Source organism: Camarhynchus parvulus, chromosome Z (assembly GCF_901933205.1).
Source record: "Camarhynchus parvulus chromosome Z, STF_HiC, whole genome shotgun sequence".
NCBI lineage: Eukaryota > Metazoa > Chordata > Aves > Passeriformes > Thraupidae > Camarhynchus > Camarhynchus parvulus.
The window spans coordinates 31,916,558-31,938,375 of NC_044601.1; the positions used below are offsets into that span (position 1 = coordinate 31,916,558).

Here is a 21,818-nt window from a genome sequence, read left to right on the forward strand (position 1 = left end):
TGGTATGCATTTAAGTGTCTTATGCATCTACTCACTGGTACTCAGTTAGTTTTAATGAGCACGTATGTATCTATCAAAATAGACCTTGAACCTGAAAACTTAAGCCAGGCACTTAGAGAAACTTGTCCTGTCTGCTCTGCCACTTCTAAACAATCTTTTATCATTGGTAGATGATATAAGTGAGCCTGATACCAAACAGGGGTCAGATACAGTTTCAGGAAACTGTCGTATCCTTCTTCACGTCATTAATAATAGAAAGAGCATGCACAGCCAGGAAGCAGAAGCTGGGGCTGTTTTCATTATTACTCTGCAGCATAGAAACATGGACCTCTCCGTTTTGCCAAACAACAACCATCCTGATAAATTCTTGCAACTGGAGGTTAAATCTTTAGTGAAAAACTCTGCCTTTTTACCAGCCAACTGGGTAAAATTCCCAGAAGCAGCTTTACCTGGAGTGCAGCGGTGGCACAACAGGATCTATTTACAGGTAAGGTCTAAAACAGGCTGACACTTTCCTGATTTTTCTACCTTGTTTTAGGGATCAGGAGAAAAATTACAGGATGCTGGCAGTTCAGCTGTAGTTCAGCTTCCTGCATCTCTTAATCGTCATCGTTAATATTCTTGTGTATTTTCCCATGGACATCATCAAGGATCAGGCTCCATGAAAAGTGGCTTTCGTCAGGGGGGTCCACTGCCTTTTTTTCAGTGTATTAGGATTTCTATTGCTCTTTGTAACATTTTCATTGCATTTTCCAGAAAGTCTACTGAAGTCAAATACCACTTAATTGTACTAAAGCTGTGCGTGAAATATGCTCTCTGAAGTGAGAAAAGCCCCAGATTTAAAACTGAAAGTGAAGTTATATCCCTTAAATTTGATGAAAAGGCACATTAGAGGGACATTAGAGATACCTGCTACAAGCGTATATATCTACATAGCTCACCATAACTTCCTTTTTATTTTTCTTATTTTTTTCCCTCATTCAACTTTGGCCTTCCTGGTATACAGAAAGACAACTGTTGAAAGTGTGAAACATGCTGACTGCATTAATCCAGGTTGTTATACAGAGGTAGCAGCAGTTTCTTGGTAAAAATGTAAATGTGCACTGCCTAGCAGAGGCCCTGGAGCTGGCGGAGGAGAAGTTCATGTCTGGATCAGCAGCAGTACAGCTGCATCAGCTCACACCCCTCTGGGCCCCACTTGCTGCTCCACAGTGCTCCTTCCCTGCTGCCCTGGGAGCCCCTCGCCTTTCCCCACCCCTAGCATGAGCAAAGCTCCAAGGTCTGGTTCTTGTCAAGGGATGGAGACATACATAAGTGGTTGGGGGTGAGGGGAGTGATGGAGAAGGGTCTACATTCTCAGGATCCTTAGTGTGGGGATCTGATTCCCCAGGGAAATGAGGAGTAAGAGCCAAAAAAGCTTGAACCTGGGGGAAGGGAGGAGAGCGATGCTGAAAGTGTCCCACAGCTACTTCTTGTTGCGCTTCTCCCTTTTCTGACATTTCTCCCCATAAGCTCTCTAAATCCCTTTGCTCCCTCTCAGAGTCCATTCCAGTCTTCCAACTGCAAAAGTCCTCCCCCCGTGATACCTGCTTCCATCCTCCCCTCGTTATGCCCTCTTCCATGCTCCCCCTTTACCTCCCCTAGCTTCATCCTTGCCCCAGACACTCTTCCCTCTGCCTACTCCACCGCCTCCAGCCGCTCAGTTCGTGTTGTACAATCTTTGCTGGCGGCTCCCCAAGGAGAGCTGGGGCAGAGAACGAGCGGTCACCCGTAGTGTCCCATGCAAAAAACCCCCACCAAGGGACGGAGCCTGAAGGATCCCAAACTATAGGGGATGGTGCAATGCTGGCCTCACCCCCTCCCCCCATCCAGGCCCCTCTTTTATGCAGGAGGGAGGCAGCCACACACAAAGCCTCCGCAGCAGCAGGGATCCTTCTCCCCATTGTTGTCAATCAGGACGCGCTGTCACTGAGCCAGCGCTGCAGAGCTGCAGGAGGATTAAAAATGTGTAGGGAGCCCCGTGCTTTTTGACTTGTGCTCTGCTTTTTTGCCACCAGCGAGAAGGTTTTCCTGGAACTCTGTGTCCCAGCCCGGGATGGCTGTTACAAAGGAAATGTCTGTACTCACCATGACTCCAAAAATGGAGTTTGCAAAGTGGTATATTTTATAAGTGTTAAACCTAGGATACAATTGAAACTTTTTAGTGTAGTCATTAGAGAATTCAAACTGTTCAGATAAAATTCATTGTGCCATTCTCTCTCCCTTAGGAGTTTGCCTTCTTTTTCTCCTTTTGCTGACAATCAAATAAAGGGAAAAGTACTGATGAGTTCCAGACATTAGAAGAAACACGATGGCACAGTGGAGAACTAATGGTGCAGGAATAACATATTTCACTTTAAGATGAGAGAGATAATGGGGTTAAGGGTTAGTTAATTCAGAAATGGAAAAAGTGGGGATGGGAGGAGGAGAGAGAGAATTAATTTCAGAATGTGTGCATGATCTAAAGACTCCTAAAGTCATTAAACCTTGAGAGTAGCCTAAATCCCCTCTTTAGAAGTTAATATTCTCTGAAGAAACTAATGCTACTCAGGTCTCTCTATGCAAAGTGACTGCTCAGTGGTATGTTTGTGGTCTCTTCCAAACTTTTATTATGCGATCACTTAAATTCAAAAGCAGTGAAGTGCTAACGTGTTTTCTCCACCTTTAGGTTTTAAAATTTGTTTCCTTTATAAAAAGTAGCTTCATGTAATGACAGAAAACTGCTGGTCTTTCTCCTCACTTTCCTCTTTGGTATCAGGCAAACTGAACAGCTTCTCTGCTTAGCATGTACTTTCATCGTCTACTTTGACTAAAACAAACCATAAAGCAGTCCAGGAATTTTGGCCTTTCCTTGTGAAAAGCAGCATAAAAAGCACAGACTTTCTCCAGCAAATGTATCACTGCTGACCACATTCTGCTCACCCTGACAATTTCCAGTCCTGCTGGACTCTCTGCCCCACAATGCGTTTTAATGCCCACCACACACCAGATGATTAATCCTCCATATCTGTTTCTCATGCATGTCTCCCCTGTAGTCAACCTGGTAGTTTTCTGCAATTCTCAGACTTCTCTTTCTTGTTTATATTTCCCCCCTATTTTTGGAAGACAGCAGAGAGCATTCAGTCTTAGCAGCATGCTGCTTCTTGGCATGGTTTTTTTTTGGCCTTACATATGAATTAATGCCTGTGTCCTGTTCTTGCTTGTTTCTCAGTATACCAGGACAAGAGGGTTTTTAAAAATCTGTAAGTTAGGTGCCGGGTTAGAATCACTTCTTTGTCCCCTGGCTCATACATGCATTACATATTTCCACTCTCTCCCTTATTCTTCCCTAGACATCTGCAACTGGCCACAATAAGAGCCAGCTGCAAGGTTTGCAGGAGTTTTGGTCTGAGACTGTACAAAAGTTTTTATATAATGGTCTCACAGCCCTGCAGAGCTGCATTGCCAATGACAGATAAAACAGCTTTTTAAACTAAACATTTCGTTACAAGAAGTAGTCTCAATAATGCACAATTTAAATAGTCCATATGAATATTCACTTCTGTCTAAATATTCCTGTCACTTTGGCTGAAGTGTTTGTAACCATCTACTGCTCTCTTTCCTGCCCATGTCTGGTGGCTTTTCACTTTTGCAGTACCTGAGGCTGCCTTAATGTCTCTGACAAAGAATCCAGATCCCCTTCATTTCCTTCCTTGAGAAAAGTTTCTTGTTTAGAATCATAGAAAGGTTTGAGTTGGAAGGGACCTCACAGGTCATGTAGTGCCAACTCCTCTGCCATATGCAGAGATGTCTTCCCCTTGAGCAGGTGTCTTCAAAGCTCCAGTCAGGCTGGCTTTGAACACTGTCAGGGATGGGGCATTCACAACTTCTCTGCGCAACCTGTTCAAGTGTCTCACCATCCTCACAAGTATGTCATCCTTATAGCTAATCTAAACCAGTCCTCTTTCAGTTTAAAGCCATTTCCCTTGTCCTATTTCTGTAAAAATTCTCTCTTCAGCTCTCTTGTCAGACATCTGTATGTACTAGAAGGGTATTACATGGTCTCCCTATAGCCTTCTCTTCCCCAGGCTGAACAACCCCAGCTCGCACAAATAGGAGAGGTGTTTCAACCCTCTGATCATTACAGCCTTGTCTGGACCTGCTCAGGCTTCTCAGGAACCCTTGATGTGAGCTGTCTGCCCTACTGTCTTTCTTATCTCCTTATGCCGCTTTAGTTAATCCTTACCTTCCCGACTGCTTTTCCATCGCATCTCCTACCAGATGTGACTTGTTGAACAAAGCTCTCAAGTGCTAATATTCTTCATAACAAAAGAGCTTTTAATTTTCCAAATGTCTAGCAATACCTATACAGTTGATCCACCTACCACAGGGATTCTCAGCTATACCCTAGAAGTTGTTTGCCTTCAAAATACACCTCTACATCAGGAAAACGTCCTTATGAGTGCAGGGAGGGTCCTCCACTATCTGTTACAAGGTTTTTGCGCAACAGAGGGTTATATTATTAGATGAACTACTGTCAAATGTAATGACCACCCTTCTAGTCACTTTCATTAGGATTGCGAAGGCTGTTATGAAACAAATCCCCTAGTATTTGGCGGCTGTAAGTTTCTGTAGGATTGCCTTGGTTAAAACTTCTAGTTGTAGCTGCCCATCAACAGCATTTCTTACTTTCTCTGAGCATCATTGCCAACATCAAGTGGAAACTGGGGCTGGCCATGGGAACAGAGAAACTGGTTCTGTCTGGAGGGAAAGGAAGGAAAGACTTGAGTTCCAGGAAGTATATTTCCTTAATTTTTTATCTGTCTCATTGTTCTCTTCTTTCAGGTAGATGGGCTTGAAACCAAGGTCTAGCCTTAACTGTTGATGTCCTGGGTTTGGTGGGTGATACCTCATATCACAGGCTGAGAAAATATTGGTTTGTCTCTTGGGTTGTTCAGTGCTATTAACAACAATAGAAGTGAGAACAGAAGGATGAAGTCAAGATAAAAATGAGATAAAAGTGTTTCCCAGTATTAAAGACTAAATTATAATTTTAGTTATTTGTATTGTAAGGTATGCATAATTTGCATTATAAAATAATCAGCAAGAGAAAAACATGTTGACTCAATAATGGAACTAACATCAACCCTCTATAGATCTCTGGGTTTTTCACAGAGAACTAGTACCTGTATGTGACAGCTCTCTGGGCCTGTCAAAGAGGAACACACTTTTCTCAGTGAAAAATGAGTTATTAACCAGTTACGAGTGTTATTGTTCATGGGCTATATGTAGATCAACACAGTTATATGTTTGCAGAGCTGAGCATTTTTCATCTTGTTAGATAAGTATTTCACAAGCAGATTCCATCTAAAATTTTCAGTGTTCTCCATAACTACTGCTTCTTTGAGTATTCACTGTCCATTCCTTCCATTCGGTGAATAATAACATAAATTGCCTTTGATTTGTTCTGTTCCAGCCTCATTCACACTGTCTTTCTATATTCAGTGTATATAGTATTAATTTTGTAATGGATATTGATACCTAAATTTACAATACTTCTCTCTTTCTTTGCTGCATGAGTCAGAATCCATGGCAAAGGCTGGGATGTGTTTTGAACCTTAAAAGAAAACATTTAAAAGTAGCTTTTGCCACAATTAATGCTAGCAAGCATATTTTGATTATCTAGTCTTAAGTTTCTCTGCTTCTTGAAGTGCATATGTTTAATGCAATATTTTTCATATTTCTTTGTATGACATCTTAGTCTTAAAAATTTTGGGGTTTGCATGTGATTTCAGCTTCTGCCCTTACTTTTCCCTAACTAGTCTGTAAGACATACCTACCACAGAAATTTTACAACCAAACATCTGCTATACTCAAGTACATTCTCCCAATTAGCTTGTCACTTCAATGTCTGTTCTCTAAAATTTCTGCAAATTATATCCCACCCCAAATTCTCATCCAGCTCTCATGATAAAACCTGGTTGCCCCTCCCAATCTATCCCCTCTCTGTATCTACTCCAAGCCACCACACTCTCCTCATGCCCATGAAAGGAGTAGGGGAAAAAAGTTTTGCTACAAAGCACTGTTTTTATGAACAAATTTTTGCATCATGCCATCTACTCCTAGTTTTGGAGAATTTTATGGAAAACAGCTTTAAAAATTACTGTCAAGTCACATTCTTTTCACAACATTTTAGCCTAGGGAGACCAATCAACCCCTGGTGAGACAGTTCATGTTCTTCAACAGAATGTTCTCCAAGTTCAACTATTTAGCAAGCCTGAGGGAAGAGTCATTAAGGTCAATGACAAATCTTAAATAAGAAATAAAGTAAATAAAATAAAATGCAGTCAGAAAGAAAAGGCAGTTCAAAACACCAGCTCAGCTGAAATCTGGCCAGTACAGCCCAGAGGGCTTCAGTGCCAGCTGTAACTGCAATGCAGAGAGTAATATTATCAGGGGATGTGTGGAGGCTAAGGAACAACATGTGGAAATTATGAACTAACAGAGGGATGGGAGGTCACTGAGGATCCACCCGCCTACTAATGGCAATTATTGATGGGAAACATGCTTAGTCACTGCTGCAGGATTTCATGATAGGAATGCCAGCATGATGCTTCCTCCTAGAGTTTCTTAGACAAAGTTTGTTGTTTTCTCTTCTCCTCCTCCACTTTCTGAGAGAAATCAGTCCTTATGCTTCCTTCCACACCTGCCCGCCTCAGACTAATGTATATGAATCTATACATGCACACATGACACTGCAGTCATGAAGTAGGTGATGGCACACAGGACCTGATTTCCATTGAAAATGGATCCACCAGCCCACAAAGTGGGCAGAAAATTACCCAAGCAGAAGAAGCCTACAGTTTGCTATCATCTTAGGGACCTTCACTGACTTGATGAGGTGTCCAAGCAGTTCCCAAAGCCAGTGTGGAAGAGGTCAGATGCCCTGAGTTCTGACCAGAAAGGTGGAAGGAGAAGCAGGACATTCCCCTAGCCCTTTTGCAGCTGAAGTCCATCCAGCCTGGGGTACCTTAATGTCTGGAGATCTCAGTAAAAGTGAAAAATTCAGGGAAAGTCATCCTTACATGAAAGTAGGTTTCTCAGGACCCACCTTCTTCATTGGCTGTTTACTATGTGCACTTTACTTTATGGGCACCATGCAGCAGGTGCTGCCCACACCCTTGTGATTTCTGAGAGCAGGAGAGAGGTGGGGGGATTGCCCCCTCCCAGCATACCTCACACAGGACCATTGGGTCAGGCCAAGGCTCCCCTTGACTCAACGAAGTTCCTAAGGATAAAAGTACTTGTGAGGAGGGATGAATATGCTCTTTGTTGGTTCTAAAATCCTAAGAAATGGGAGAGGTGTTAGTGTAAGACAAAGGCTTTGCAAAAAAGCAGGTCTCTTAGGTAGCTGACACACTGTGGTACCATAGATCAGTACCAGGTTAATTGAAAGTCTTAGGGGCAGAAGGTTGGGACAAATCTTGAATAGCTTGGACTAGAGAGTCTGATTGCATTCCTCCCGGCAATTACAGATTGAAAAGCATCGTAACTACTATTTTACAGAACCGTAAAGGGGCCCTTAATGCTGTTTTAAGAGTCAGCTTGTGATTTCTCAAAAAATATGATCCCACTAGGGCTGTTATTCTTCTTCCTCCCTTGACACCCACATGTTCTAAAAGGTCTTATTTAACAGCTTTTGTTATTGGGAGAGTGCTCAGAAATTTAATTACCTCAGTTGAATGAAGAGCCTTTTTGACATCCTGACGCTCTTGATCTAGCATTCAAGAGTGTGAACAGAACTGTGTAACTGTGTCACACCTCTGCTATCAGAGATGCATTTCCAGTTGAGGTTTTCACTTACACACCATTGCCCCTGTGATCATTTTGCTTTGTCCTTACATCTTTGCTCCTGCATCACACATCCATGGCTTCCACCAGAACTATAATTTTCTACTGCAGCTCTCCATAACGCTGTTTCACTAAAGCAGAGGTCTTCTTCCAGCATGCATTGTAATGTCAGTTCACATTTGCAAAAGAACTTAATGTTCAGATTGTACCCACCTGCTTTCCCCAGAAGGAAGAAATCTGTCCAGAGTGAGCAGTCAGGCTCCCTTGCTGTAGAAGTTTGCCAGAAGGGAAAAATGGTTGCATGTTCGGTTTTAAAATGATTCTGTTACATTACAAATGATAATTCTGGAAGGGGGCCTGTATTGTAGGTAATGCAAATGAAAGCCAGGTTCTGATGTAACTTGTGTCTTGCAGAGAGAAAAGACAACTGTCACTGAGCTGCCAGGCTTAGACTTGAACAGGGTCAGTCAAGAAATAATAGACAAATCGCTGGGGAAACACATTACTCCTATCACCCTGAAATCCACAATCAAGAGCAACCCACTGTACAGTGATATCCATGTGGATGATGACTGGGAGGAGAAGAAAAAGACCCCTTCCTGGACTGTGCAAGACTATGACAGACAGTCACTGCACTCTAACTTGGCCAGCCACATAAAGGTAATTGGCTGCTGTGCTGAGTTTGAGCAAGTGAATTGCTATGAGCTGTGTGATGCATGCATAAACCACTGTGCAGCCCTCTTGATCTTTAGGTGGGATTACAGAAGTAAATATGGACGTATTTTCTGGTACAGACATGACACTAACATGAGTGTGATCAGGAAAGAAGTCTACATATCTAGTGAAATTCCAGGAATTTAAATTTTATAGTACATGACATCTGATGAGAGAAACTCCTAAACCACAATGCTGTACAAATCAGCTGCCCTGTTTACATAGGGAGGAGCTACAAATGTGGCACTTAAATACTATATTGTCACTTTATAACTGTTTGTAGCAAAATTCTGTTATCAAATTACATCTGTTTTTCTCAGCCTCATCCACACTATACAGGATCCTGCCTCCCTGTGAGTTGGCACAAATCAGTTCTAGAATTACTTTTGTTTTTGTTTTGTTTTGTTTTGGGGTTTTTTTGCTGTTCCATTTTTTGGAAAAGGGAGTCAGAACTGTGTTTATACAGCATGACATCTTTTCTTGAGAAGACAGCATGGTTTGTTCTGGGTTTTTAAACACATTTCAATGGCTGGTGTCCTACTTTTGGTTCCTGGATGAAAAGTATGGTTTTAATTTTCCCCAGTGGAACATTTGCAGCATCTGGAAAGTAGCACAACCTAAATTCAAGTGAAAGTGTCTTGCATATGTGTTGTGATATCTTAAGTTCATTAATCAGCGTCTGATGATAGCCAAAATACTTCTGGGTATGTTCTAATGACTTTGTGTGTAAAAGAGAGAAACTGATTTCATTTTGTGATCTTTCTTCTAGGAAAATCCTAATGATCTACAGTTCTGGATGGGGGATATTTATACTCCTGGGTATGATACCTTGTTAAAAAAGAAGGAGCGAGAAAGAAAACATTCAAAATATTGCCGAATCGTTCTGCTCATGATACTAGCCATTTGCATTCTAATTACTGTAATCACACTTAGTATTTTACTTACTTAACTTAGCCAAATGATGATGATTTTTTTTTTTCAATAAATATTTTTATTAAACTATTTCCTTCTCTGGTTTTATTTGAATTCCATTTTTTTTGTCACAAACACAATTCATTTGAAGTAACTTCTTCAAAATATTCCTGTACAGCACAGGGAATTGACCCTCAAAAGAGACAAATACTCTGTGCATGGCTGAATATCTCCTTACAGGTATAATTTAAAAAGAAAACTATATTCTATCTTTTTAGTGCCTTCTTTGGTCTAGTGATTTAAGTCATTATGTGTGGTATGTTACATACAGAGAACCAGCTAACTATTTGTTCTAATAAACACCTAATACACTCTTTGTCTTTTTATGATACATATTTTTAGAATATAGAAAAGCATTATAAAACATCATTCAAGATATCCCAAAGAATTATAAAACAGACATTAATACATTACTTAGTCACTGAGTGCATTGCTGCAATGATGCAGCACATAGTAAATGCCAGCCTAAACACATAAGTATTTTCTTATACTTTTTCAGAGAAGAAAAACAGAAAATAGATCACTGTGTTTCTATCCAAAAAATTCCGCAACCTGTGACAAAGTTCTTCCATCACCAGGTCATATTCTTTCAATGTGTTTCTGTCATCCCAAAACATGGAGTGACAATATTTTTTTCAACAAAATCTGTGGAGCACAAGGGTATAAACTGGAATTAATACACCTTAAAATATTAGAGTTATGTAACCAGGCTAGGAAAAAAATCTCTGTAAATTAAAGGAACAAAATGAAATGTTTAGAGCATGTAGACTGTTAAGTTAATATACCCCAGAATAATTCAGGCAAATCAAAACATGAAATAAAATTACAAAATAAAAAGTGAGTGAATAGGGAGACAAGAACTTCAAGTAATTATTTCCTTTCTGAAAAGATACTCTGGGTGCTGCAAACCCTTTATACCTCTGTGTTTGGTATTTAAGGAGCTATGAATACTGTTGAGATATTTCCCTCTTGAAAGAGAATCTCACAGGTACACATAATCTGGAAAGTTGAGGTTATACCAGGTCTGCTTCTTATCCCACAAAAAATGCTTTAGATTTGTCAGGTATAGAACTAAGGTAGAAGGTTTCTACCTACAGAAGGTGCCCTACCTACAGCAAGTTTACAGTGCTTTAACTCATGTCAAGATGAATTCATCTTCAGAAAAGTGTATTTCATTCCTTCCTTCTCATCTAGTTCATGATTGATTCTTTTGTGTGCTGTAACTTCTTAAACCCTGCTCTAGCTTGTACTATAACTAGTTTGAAGATTCAACTTAAAAAAATTCAAGCTATAAAAGCTTTAATCTGGTGTGCAGACAACAGTAAAAGAGTAGTAGCATTTAAATGCACGTGCATAAAATTATTATCCCTGTTACAAAATTGGACATTGCTGTAAATATATGAGGGAACTCAGCCTCCTGCCTTGCTGCAGTTTCAGTGCAGATGGGGGTTCTTTTCTGAAAGATCAGGCCCGTTCACTTTACGAAATTAAGAACTTGGGAATATTTTACAAGACTAATAGCTGACATTATGAAGTAACTACTAACATTAAACCAACAACACTTGGCTTTTTTCCAGCCCAAGTACATTTGCTTTAAGTGCATTGCATATAACGCAGAGATGTACTTTTGTAAATTATTGAGGCCTGCAGGCTGGAAGCCTAAAAGCAAAGAGCTCTGTAATTTCCAGGAAAACCGCCAATAATGCAAGTTTCTCAGCTACATTACTCTGTGAGGGCTTAGCTGAAGGGATAAAGCCGTTTTCTCCACAAGTTGACTACGGGCTGTTTTAGTCCGATTTCTCTGCTGTCACCTAGCGGAGAGCCAGCAAAAGAGGAAAAACGTGTCAGGCGCGAAGATGCCGCTTGGAACTATTTTTTTTTAATAATGTCATGTTTCTCTTGGATGTGGGGGAGGGGGAGCTCGATTTTTTGCGATCCTCAGGCATCGCCTGGGATGCGGATTCCTTTGGTGACCCCTCGCGGCGGAGCGCGGCGGGCGGAGGGACTCCGCGGATCCAGCTGCTCCCGGAAAGGTGCGGGACGCGCGGAGTGCCGGCAGCGAAGGGAAGGGACGGCTTCTTCGTGCCCTGCGGGAACGTCTGCCCGCTCATGAGGGAAGAGGCTTGCTGCTGAGCCCTTCGGGGAGCACTGCCATAGGGAGAGCCCATTATCCGCATAAACGCAAACTGTGCTGCTGGTAATGGGAAAATAAACAATACTCGAATACTTTGAGAGGAACCAACCAACTCAACAGACTGAGAGACAAGACTTTTCATCAGCAGAGAGTGGTGGAGCCTCGGGATCCTTTGTACCATGTGCTAACTCTAAAATCAGTAAATTAGACACCCCTCCTTTAACCATTTGATGCAGTGTTACTTTACATATCCTGTAGAAAAAAAAATATTTTTGGTTGACAGACATTGCTGTGTATTGTTTCTTTTGTCATGTGATTTTTTTGCTTTTGTTGGTTTCGGTAGTTTAGGGTTCTTTTAATTCATTAATGACAGAGACTGAAAAAGACATGTCATCACACAGCATTCATAATAAGGGTATTGGTGGTTAGAGAACAGAATGTTTAGTATATTCCAAAAGTGCTTAAAACACTATAAGAAAAGGAGGCTCAGGGGGACCTTGTTGCTGTCTACAACTACATGAGAAGAGGTTGTAGACATGTAGGTGTCAGCCTCTTTTTCCAGGAAGGAAGAGGAAGTGGCCTCAAGTTGTGCCAGAGAAGGTTGGGAATGGATATTGTAAAAAAATTCTTCACTGAAATGACTGTCATGCACCAGAACAGGTTGCCCAGAGAAGTGATGGAGTCACCACCTATGGAAGAGTACAAGAAACATATGGACATGGTTTGTATGCACATAGTTTTGTGGTCATTACGGTGGTGCTGGTTTAAGAGTTGGCACTGATATCTATTAGAGATGTTTTCCAACCTTAATCATTATATAATTCCATGAATGAAACAACTCTTACTGGAAACTTACTACTAGGTAAGTTTCCAGTAAGTATTCTCTGTGATCTGCATTCATTGGTCTCTTCCTACCCTGAAAGCATGCTTACGCACATAATTTCATACTTTCACAGAATCATAGAATATGCTGAATTGGAAGGGGCCCATCAGGATCATCAAGTCCAACTCCTGGCCCTGCACAGGACACCCCAGGAATCTCACCATGTGCCTAAGAGCATTGTCTAAATGCTTCAATGAACTCTGTCAGGCTTGGCACTGTGACCAATTCCCTGGGGAAACTATTCCAGGGCACGACCATCCCCTGGGTGAAAAACCTTTTCCTGGCATCCAACCTAAACCTCTCCTCACTCAGCTTCAGTCCATTTCTTGAAGTCCTGTCACCGGTCAAAGGAGTGAAGGGATTGGTACCTGTTCCTCTGTTTCGCCCTGTTGGATGTTGAAGACCTCAGTAAGGTCTCCCCTCAGTCTCCTCCAGGCTGAACTGACCAAATGACCTCAGCCACTCCTCATACTGCTTCCCCTCCAGACCCTTCACAATCCTCACAGCCCTCCTTCAGATGCTCTCCAATAGCTCAATGGCTTTTTTACATTGTGGCATCCAGAACAGCCCCCAGCACTCAAGGTGAGGCTGCCCCAGTGCAGAGCAGAGTGGGACAATGCCCTTCCTTGACCTGCTGTGTCTGACTCACCCCAGGACACAGTTGGCTCTCCTGGCTGCCAGGGCACTGCTGGCTCATGATCAAGTCACCATTAACAAGGACCCCAAGGTCCCTTTTCTGCAGCCCTCCAGAAAACTTAACTTCAATAAGACTTTAAACAGGTGCTTAAAGGTAGGAAAGAAGTCAAGTTTTCATCAGAACATAAACAAATCTTGGTCTGATTTTTAATTTTTTATTCCAGTAGTAATCAACTAAAATAGCAGCAAAGACTCTTATGTAGTCAGTGAAACTTAACATACAAGTTGATACATCAATATCTTACCAGCACCTCTAAAAAGATGTAGGACAATGATATAACTGTGGTAGAATACTACCTTTTGCTGGCAAAACTGGCATTTGCAGCAACATGCAGTAACTGCAGGAATTTGCTCTTATAAACTGCACAGCAGCAACCTGGAAGCAAATTAGAGTTCTGCAGATTGTGCCCACTTATAATTGCACTGGCAAATACTATATTTCACAAGTGATTTTAGAGAAATTACCTATTCTCCAGTAAATAAGGATTAGCATTTTAAACTACCTAATTGAATGAAATTTTTATACTGGCTTTCAGTACAACTACTCCCCCAAATCACTAGAACATATTGGAAGACTCTGCTGAGGAAATTCTTAGCCTTTCTCTTCCTTTGCTTCATTCTTCTCATCCCAAAAGTGTCCAGAAATATGCAACTATGTTTTCATTTTATTTGGTTTTGGCGTGTAAAGTTGCTGAAAACAGAGTTCTGCATATACACTAGTTTGTTTCTGGCAGTTCAACAGGTACAACTATACTAGTTTGTTTCTGGCAGTTCAACAGGCACAATTTAGGAAAATTACAGCTACCACTCCCCTTCAGTAAAGCACAGACCTGGTCCATGAAAAGATCTCACAGGGCTTGTTGCTTTAGCAGGGTACATGTTTTCATCTTCTGGCCTATTTTTTTTTCCTTTCCATGCACCTATTAGAGAAGGCAAGGTCTATAACAAAAAAAAAAAGGGGGGAGGGAAAGAGACTTTTTTGAGTTTGCCATGAGTAAAATTAGCTGGTCACATCAGGATTTGAAAAAGAAAGAAACAATGTAAGTTGTGAGTTGGAATATACTATAAATATCTCTGGGTAGGGCAGAAGTTACTCCTTTAATTACGGTATTTTGGTGTGTGAATGGTAAATGAATAACAGCAGAATCTGTGTAAATGCTGTGCATCTCTTCTATCTGTCACTGAAAGACCAGGAAGGTCTATCACAAACTTCCCTACTCAGGTCCCAGTGATTAGTTCAGAGATATTTTGAAGCAGATCAGACTGCTGAATACACTCTAAGGATCTATTCTATGTGGTTATGCTCCTGTAAGTTGAGTCATTCACTGAAATACAAATTTATGAGGGATCTAGTCGGCCATCAGACAGGTATCCAGCAGAACAAATGCAATACTTCTGTCAACTATCTTCTCTTGTGGTTTTACTGGTTAGAATATGCATCTGGATTTGAAAGGTTAGAGTAGCAGTTACACTTCTGTAACAAGTAACAGGTGTAAGAGAAAGTGTATCATCTCTTTGTTGCACAAGATAAATGTCAAAATTTTTTAGCACCTAGTATTTTAAGTGGATTATACTTTTTGATTTAACAACACCACTTCCTACTATATAGCTTCCTTCATGAAAAGTGCCTTTAGAATTATCTGCTTTTTAAAAATAGATATTATTATTTTCCTAATTAGTCTTACTTTGTGGACAAAGAAGCATAAAAATTTCTGTGGATTGATAGTTCTGCTTGGGCCTGCACGGCCGTAACCTGCTTATTTGCAAACATGATTATTTGCATTCTGGAGAAATGCATAACTGAATGCAGGAAAGACTCTTCTGTCTGTGAGATCCTGCTTATATTGAAAGGCTTTCTCTGCTCCAACTCTTATTTCCCATGGTATTGGCTTGGACTCAAGACACTGCTACACCCTAATTCAGGTGCATGGGGTACCTACCTATATTCATAGGAATGTGACATGGGCCATGGTTCAACTAATTTCTCTGCAACCTGGTGGCACTGCAAACTCAGAGTTGTAAGTCAAGTTTGATAGGCGTGTGCCCACTTACAGTCCATTATCTGAAAGGAGGAGAACAGAACAATGGTAGAGAGCAATAGATTTCTTAATGTAATATTCATCTCTATGTCCATGAATCTAAATCTGTATAAGATTTAACTTGCAAGATTTGGGATTTGTGGGAGCATTGTCCCCTCCCCTCCTCTCCAAAAACACCCACATTCTTTGCAGATTTTTGATGAAGAACAGATGTAGTTCAATCTTGAGCTGAGGTGGAGTTTGAATGAACATGCGCTTTAGGTAAGCAGCTTTTGACCAGATCATTCTATCCCTCTTGATTTCTCCCTTTTGCAGCTGTCTCTTAGTGAGTTTCTCCCTGGGAGCAGCTAATCTGGTCAGTGGTGGCAGTGCATCCTGACAGGCAACTCTCTTCCTGACAGCGGTACTTAGCAGGATTTTCTAATCACGGAAACTGACTGTGTATCTTTGCAACAGGAAACTTGTTTCAGTGATCCTGATATGGTGAAATGCTGATCATGAGACATTGAATCCAAGAGTCAGAATATTCTGTTACCAACTACATATTGTTAAGTGTTCTTTTTCCTCACCAGAGCTATTGTAAGTCATGTAGTTGTGGAAAAAGTGCTGGACACTGTCTCCTCTGATATATTACATTCTATTAAGGCAACCCAGCAACAAAAATCCTGTACACAATTATATTTTCCATGCATTATTGTAACCAGTTGGCCGGCAGTCTTTAGACTGAGAGAGAAGAATGGTTAATTCATAGCAGCATGACTAGCTATGTCACTTTGACGAAAACACACAGATCCTGGGTTGGTGTGCATTATTTTTTCCATCCATGTATTTAGCTTCACAGACAACCCAGTATATGAACCAGCCTTCCTGAAGAGGGCTTGTTTCTCTCTGGGGTTTCGTCTGTGGTGATTGTGCTCTTTTTGGAAATTCTCCAATAAGCCACTCTCAGCTCAGAAATCAATTTGTTGCAGCTGCTGTAGTAAATTGAAACTCTTGTAGCTGTAAGTGGGTTCATCTGTGGGAATTCTTCTTGCCTGTGGTAAGGTCAGTCTCCTTGGAGGAAGCATTGTGGAGTTAAGGCAGAAGGCAGAAAGTTTTATGGCAGCACAGTTATTGTTCAACACACAGCACAAATCTTCTGAGTGTTGGGCTTATTTGCTTCAAATTTGGCAGACTGCTGTTTTTAATACCTGTGGGTGTGTGTGCCTGTTCAGCCTTTAAAGCTGCTTTTCTCTACGCACAACTCAATACTGAAAACACAGACATAAGCATGTATCCTGAAGCAGGTTTTTTCTTGTTGTTGTTGTTCAGCTGTTTGGGCCTCTCTTCTAAAAATCTTGATTCTTTCTCAGAGGGAAGTGATAAAGATAATGGAAATAACAGGGGATGGTTTTGTTGTGGGAGGTGCCTGCTTTTGTTCGAAGTCTGAGTCCTCTTTTCTACACCCACATATGCATTTTTTATTTTCTGAACTATGAGAATGATAATGTTTTGAAACTGCTTGGTACGAAAAATAATCTGAATACAGAAGCCATTATGTTCTGTGTGTGACTAGCCCTGCTGGTGAATTGCTAAAGGAGAGACTTTGTGACTCATAAAACTAGTTCTTAGGCTAAAATGAGCACAGGGCATTCAATCTTTAAATTTGCATTTGTTCTCTGGCTTTTTAAATGAGCAATGCCATAAATATTGTCTCAGCTCATTGAGAGCTGAACTAGGTGTTTGTAACCTGGCATGTTGGTAATTTGCATAGTTGAGGGCCGAAATGTTTATTTTTACTTTCATTTTTTAAATGTCTGTTTCTTAATATTAACTTAGCATCTAATAATAACTGACTAATATTAATTAAGCATCAAGTTTCAGAATAATTTGTGGAGAAAAAAATTCAAGTAAGGAATCTGAAAGCTCTGTATTATCTGAAATGGTCTGTATTGCTCTAAAGGTTTGACAAGTTATTGCACCCCATAATCACTTCTGAAATGCCTGCAATATTAAGTTACCATAGAGCACAGTTTAAAGAGACTGTTTAAAATAAAATAATGAGAAATGGAATGGAAAACCTCCTAATTTGTTAAGATTAAGCTGAGGATAAAGAGAAAGCTATGACATTAAATCAGGCTTCATCCCTGATTGAAATGTGACATAGAAAGTATACTTAGGACAAGAATAAATCCTGGGCAAGGCATTTAGAATTGAATGAGCTGATACAACAGTATTTCTGACTTTTTACATATGGGTTAAAATACTAAATATTAGAAGTAATTAAGCTGGAAGTATAAGTTTATGCAAAGCTCAAAGCTAGAGAAAAATGGGTTCTCTCAGCAAATGGAATAGAGATATTGTTTGCAGCCTGGAAGGCAGTGTGTTAAATTGGCAAGTTGTCAAGTCCTGAGGCAGTAGAAAACAAGTGAGTAAAAAGGTTTATAGCAGTAATGTTGTGTGGAAATGAATGTTGCAATACCCTGCAAACTGCTGAGGGAGAGAAGAATTCACTTAGGGCCTGAGTGCATGTCTGACCTTGGAGTGAGAAATCAGCTTCTTTGGGTGTATTTTTTACAAAAATAAAGGTAGGCTCTTTATAGTGAAATCTACTGAATTTTACCTGAGTGACTACATTTAAGGGCATGTGCCTTGGTCAGATACTTTCCCTAGTGCTGTGTCCATACCGCCATCGCAAGAAGAGAGTGAGTGACCTTGTTTTCAGAAGGCAATTCTACTATCAGAAAATCTGCTTCCATTCCAAGTGAGATCCCCCTCCATTATGGTAGATTATTCCCTGCACACCTGAGTTTGGACACAACAATTGCGATGATGGCTCAGTCAGATGCTGCCAAAGTACCTGGCCTGCCTCCCTCTGTATCCTGGCAGCAGGCAGCTATCATTGACCTTTCCATTTGTTTGACGCCTGTAATATTTCTTGGATCTTCAGTTTTAACCTCTTGCTCTGGGCATGCTCTTCGGTGTATTTTCATTCTGAATTATGTCTGAATTAATACCTGAATTATGCAGAGGTCTGTAAAGCTGCATTTCTCACACAGCTGTGAGCTGAGGCTGTTGAGGGCATGCAGGGGTTTGGGCACCCTGCCTGTCAGACAGGCAGTTCAGACAAGGAGCTGGACACTGAAGCAGCTCAGCAGTCTGTACTGGCTACCTGGGGAGGGGGGCAGCCCTGCAACTGGGGCAAACAAGGCAGGCAGAATTGGTCATCTCTGCTGGCTCCCACTGAAACTTTTTGTGGGATCAGTTCACTCCAGAGAGATGACCCTGTCTTTTAATGAAAGAGTTCCCCCTCACTTTCTCCCCTGCAAATGTTTTAACATGTTATGACTGGGGGCTGAAAGCTTGCTGAAAATAAAACTTCTTTTTGCTGTTGTTTTCTTAATCCATTTTAACTTCATTATTCAGCATGGTGATGTGGACCATAAATGTGAGATACAGTGACAGGTCACCAAAACCAAAATTATATATATTTATGTGAATTAGCAGGAGTTGTTTAGTGTCCAAAATCAGTTTCAAACCTAGTAATTAAGTAAACTGGTGCTGCAAGCTTATGAAGTGTTAAGGAATAAGCTGTTACTGATGATTTCAGCAGAATAAATTGGAGAAACCTGTTGATCAATGAGATGATGAAGAAGACATCCATTATAAAGTTCTGCAAACTAAAGACTAAATTCTGTCACTAGTAGCACAGTGGTATACTTGATTGACAGGTACTAAAGTCCAGGAAGATTTCCCTGCCTGATCTCTGCCAGAAGATGTGCTTCCAGGTATACCTTTAAAACTTGACAAACAATAAGTGGCATGTCTTGACAATTCATTCTACGGAATCTTAAAAATATCCTTCTCAAAAAAACGTTCAGTGGCTTAAGATTTTGTAATTTTTTCCTTTCATACATGGCATTCAGAGAGAATGTCAGGATCTCTTGGAAGTTGTTCTTTGTAACATCAGCAGTGTGGTTAGACAAATCCTCCTTTTACAGTACAGTTATGAGATTGTTCTCAAGTTTCTTTTCTGACACAAAGTTAGCTCCTGTTTATCCATCCTGGGTATATCTGTATATACCAACATCATATTTGGTTATCTGACACGGTTCAAGTTTATGGAGCCAGCTACATCCACTACTTGCTTCTAGCCAGTTTCTATTCAGGCTACACATTGACAGTATGCAAGTTTGGCAAGCACATTTAAAGTTCAAAATAAATCAGTATATATTTGCAGCTCCCTCTGGCATATTCTTAAGTGCACCATATTTACACCACAGGTGATGCAATATTTTCTGGAGACTGGCTTGCCACACTGAGCTATCTCAGCCAGTGTCATACGATCTGCAGGAAAGCTGCACCACCACCTATATCAGAGTAATGTTTTGCACTAGGGCCAGTGACCTCAAAAAGTGGCCATTGCACATTTAAATAAGCAGACTTCAAAATGCATGGGTAAAGACTGATGAAAACAGGTAGACTCTGAAATATGATGCTCTCAGAGGCAGGATGCAGATGACCAGGTGCTGTTAAGCAACAGTCCCGGGCTGCTCTAAGAAGTGGGAAGCTGAGAACTCCTGGGCAGTTGGTAGCTGTCACTAAACCATGACCCAGTTCCGGGCGCACAGATCCTACTCCTAAGGAACATGGCAGGAGCTGAGAGCTGCCTGGCACAGAGATTGCCTAAATTATCACCATGCTGCTTCTGACAAAATAGCAGTAACTGGCTTTTATAAAAAAAAAATAAATTCTTTGCTCTCTGTAAAGAGGTGAATAATTTTCACTCATCTTGCACATCATTTCTTCAATGTGGCAATGTTAAGACACAAAATGAGTTACTATCTATTCCAGAAAAAGAAAGTGAATAATGTTCTCAGTAAATGTTTCTCATAAACAAGGATTTTTTTATATTTTAATTATGGTGACAGAATTTGCCCAAAACCTAGATATTTCTCCTTTTTTTTTCCCCTTAGGAACTAAAGCAGATGGCTTCAACTTTTAACCTGGTTCTGTCTTCTAAGTACTCCTGTTTTGCAGTTTCAAATGAAATTAAAAGTAAGAAAGAAAAAAAAAAAAAAAAACCCCAACTATACTAGTTTGTCTTATAAGGTAAATGACCATAACTACTAAGCAATATAATGGCAGGGTTGGGGTCTAGTTTATGAACACTTCTTTTCTTCCAGAGAATATTAACACAACAAAGCAGTTAATAAGCTCTATTATGAAAGTACATTTTTATTATGTAATATAAATTTGTTTTCCACTTAGTGTAACCTCTCCATTGACAGCTAGAATGCTCAGATGACAATTTACATTAAAAAAAAAAGAAAAAGAGGTCTTCAGCAAACATCTATTCCCTTGATGAAAATATTGGCATCAAACCAGGGAACACAAGTGTGATAACTGTTGTATTGAAAAATGCCTTATAATTTATTAAATTATGTTTAAAAACTTATGTTTTCCTTCAAAGTTTAATTTGATGCATTTCTGGAAGTAGAAATAAATGAAGAACCAGGAAGAAAAATGTTTATCTTTAATTTTGGAGGTTGAACTTTGATATTATCTTTCTATTATTTTTATTTAAAAAGCACCAACAAACCCTCAAAAAATAATTTAACTATGTTATTGTGAATTGAACTATATTTTGTTATGAAATACACCCTGGCAAAACTTACTGCCATAACATTGCACTCCTGATATAATTTTTTTTTTAAAACCCAAGTTTTTTGGTGGCTTTACTTTGGGAGATTGCTGATTGTTAAAATGCATTATTGCAGTCATCATGCATAAAATGCATTATTGCAGATAGACAAATGGCAGACAAGGAAGAAAACTTTTTAGAAAGAATTCATTGCTGTAAGTGTACCAGCAAATTCTTGCCAAGAAACCACAACTAGGACATTTTATTGCACAGACTTGGAGAGTGGTGTGTACAGCATGGACATGGCAGAAAATCCCATGGTCTGTCAGGGCAACAGAGCCTCCATAAGCAAACCTCAGCAGAAATATTTGGAAAAATTCACCCAATATCAGGAGAGTTTAGAACCACTGTGGAGGTGTCCAGTGGAACTAGAAGGAGGAATTGAAGTCACTTGAACTTAAACAGAGAACAGATGGGAGCTCCTGATCAGAACAATGGTAGAAGGCTTTTAAAGTACAGGCATCAGTATAGATTCCTAGTTTTCAAAGTCAATCTCAGCAGTGGACCTGAAAAATCTGCAAAGAGTTAAAGAATTGGTACTAAGAATAATATACCAATTTTTCCTGCTCTAATTTTGAGTACCATGCTCAAAAATCTAGAATTTTTGAGTGACTGAACCTAAGTCATCTTCAAGAAATGCTGATTTGATTCTGTAAAGCATGTTGAAGCCTCAGGACATGCTTTTGTTCTCAAAAGTGGAAATTGGCTGAGCACAGCCCCCTGTGCTCAGGAAAGCCACAAGTTCATGAGAACTTTCTACTCTCAGCTCTTGTTAGGCTTTTACATAATAGGAAGTTGCTGGATTTGCTTCAGGTTATTCTCTCTGGA

At 40.3% G+C, this 21,818-nt stretch overlaps 1 protein-coding gene across 1 annotated transcript; it reads left to right on the forward strand.

Moving 5' to 3' along the window:
- The first annotated feature begins 322 nt into the window (after nucleotides 1-322).
- MINAR2 (membrane integral NOTCH2 associated receptor 2) lies at nucleotides 323-9,532 on the forward strand. Its single transcript, XM_030969308.1, has 3 exons — nucleotides 323-487; nucleotides 8,284-8,529; nucleotides 9,353-9,532. The coding sequence occupies exons 1-3, from the start codon at nucleotides 323-325 to the stop codon at nucleotides 9,530-9,532; spliced, it is 591 nt and encodes a 196-aa protein (XP_030825168.1).
- The last annotated feature ends 12,286 nt before the right edge of the window (nucleotides 9,533-21,818 follow it).

Coding starts and splice junctions, on each gene's coding strand:
- MINAR2 (XM_030969308.1), top strand. CDS start 323: ATGGACCTCTCCGTTTTGCCAAACAACAACCATCCTGATAAATTCTTG. Junction 488..8,283: donor ACAACAGGATCTATTTACAG/GTAAGGTCTAAA, acceptor TGTGTCTTGCAG/AGAGAAAAGACAACTGTCAC. Junction 8,530..9,352: donor ACTTGGCCAGCCACATAAAG/GTAATTGGCTGC, acceptor TCTTTCTTCTAG/GAAAATCCTAATGATCTACA.